The 2,003-nt window shown below is 44.6% G+C and overlaps 1 protein-coding gene across 1 annotated transcript; it reads right to left on the bottom strand.

Moving 5' to 3' along the window:
• Positions 1 to 413: 413 nt before the first annotated feature.
• Positions 414 to 545, bottom strand: CHC_T00000646001 (hypothetical protein). Its single transcript, XM_005710304.1, has one exon. It carries the CDS (start codon positions 543 to 545, stop codon positions 414 to 416), a length of 132 nt encoding a protein of 43 aa, XP_005710361.1.
• Between the last annotated feature and the right edge of the window lie 1,458 nt (positions 546 to 2,003).

Genomic DNA, 2,003 nt, shown 5'->3' with positions numbered 1-2,003 from the left:
TGTTCGCAACTGCGTAGGTTGAACCGGAATGTACTGCACGAGAAGGTCAGTGGGACCCAAACCTACTGCGTACTCTGTATTGGGGTCAAAAGACGGAGAAAAGACGGGCCCAAGGCACTTAAAAAGGGCTCGCGCCAGGTGCAGTGGTTTTCTACATGTAGGCAAGCTATCTGCTGCAGCTGCCGGACGGTCTGGCATTCTCGCCCTACACTGAAGCGACATGGGCCCTCTCCTGTCCATGAGAGGGAGTTTGACTCTAGGCAACGCACTTTTCAACGAATAAGGCAGGCTTCACAAGCCCGAGAGTGAAGGCCGTAAAATGTCTGTAGAACAAGGCTATCAGCTATGCTTTTTAAATGGGTTTGTGATGGTTTGTTGATGTTGGAGATGATTGTGAGACAATGGTGTGAGAGTCACAAAACAATTTGTGTGTGAATCACAAAACAGTCAACAAAAGAGCACTTCAAGATGTTGACGTCACAAAAATAAAGTGATTCTAGTGGTGACAGTGATTCACCGAGGAAGGGCACTGATGAGGACGACATCCAAGAGTAGGTACTGGGTAATTCATACTTTCAATAGCGAGAACAGTATCATCATCACTCTGTAGTGACACTTCTATCTTCATTGCACAATTAAATCTAAAGCAACTATGATTAAAAGAACAGTAATTCAATGACACATGACTGACTTTCAAAGCAATCCGGACTGGATGATGTCGGTACCTTTGGAGCCCATACCCAGCTGTTCACTTGCACGTCTAAGTCCCATGGTATTTAGATGCTGCACAGAGCCGTGCATCTTTAAATGTGACCGTTACAAAAATATCGATTTCACAAAAAACACATATGTCTATATACTGACTACGTTCCAATGGTTACCCCCAACTCTTTAGTCTTCGGTATATATTTCAAACAAATTTCTCAAGTATCACTTTCCAAGGGAAATTAACAGAGGACGATACCATCCACCAGTTGATAATGGTATCAGATCTTTTCAATGGCCTCCAATTCGGGAGTGATATAGAGGTCTACTATACCTTGGAGAATGAAGAAGAAAGCAAGGCATGGTTCCCAGCAACAGTCATTAGTCTCAACTACCTTCATGATGATCGTCGAGAGGTGCTCAAAGGGACCATTCAATACAAGGCAGCGTTTGGATTCAGGGCATGTAAAAGCAAGGTTACTTTCAAGGAGGGAAACGAGTTTGTACAAGATGGACAAAAGTTTAGCTGGAGACTCAAAGATACATCCGTGCGATTGGATAACAGCGCAAGCTCAGACGTGGCAAGCGCATCGATGGATGCAGATGATATGGACTATGCTCCAGGTAGTGCCATGGTAGAAAAATGCAAGAAGGTTAACCACACGACGACTGTCTCACTTGACCAGAATACAATCAAAGATACACGTGAGCTAAATGCTCTTTCCAGACGCCTTCAGTATCTTGAGGAAGTGGTGAAAGGACAGCAATCCTCGATTACGACTGCACTATGGACTCAGAATCCGCTCCTCATTTCTGATGCAGGCTCCAATATTCCTCTTAAGTTTATTTCGTTGCGTCTAGAGCATTGGTTACTCAAGACACCGACACGTCCTACCCCAGTTGAAATAACCCGTGGGACGAAGTGGTTTGTACAAGACTCATTTAAGGCGCGAGCAGACTGCACATTGCTCCAGTTTGATTCTATATCCGAAAGAGTCAAAGCTCAGCTACGAACAAAGGTTTCTATTCTTCCGGAAGATTATATGTGCCGGAAATCAGTTGTGAAGGAGACGAGTATATACTTTAGGAGCTTCCTAGACTTGTCAGAAGCACTCGGACCAGCATCACCGCAAGTTGTCAGAGACGTGATCATCGCAAAAAGGCTGGAAAAAGGTACCGACAATTATGTATCTGCCAGAGTGATAGGCTGTATGGCCGGTCCCAACACCGAATCTCTTTCTGACCCGTGCTATATGACAATTGGAGATTCTCTTGCTGTTATAAGGGATGACGAGGAT

The sequence above is a fragment of the Chondrus crispus genome, genomic scaffold (assembly GCF_000350225.1).
Source record: "Chondrus crispus Stackhouse genomic scaffold, scaffold_556, whole genome shotgun sequence".
Taxonomy (NCBI): Eukaryota; Rhodophyta; class Florideophyceae; order Gigartinales; family Gigartinaceae; genus Chondrus; species Chondrus crispus.
Note: the sequence above shows the minus strand (reverse complement) of the source record. Positions and strands in the feature narration are given on the sequence as shown.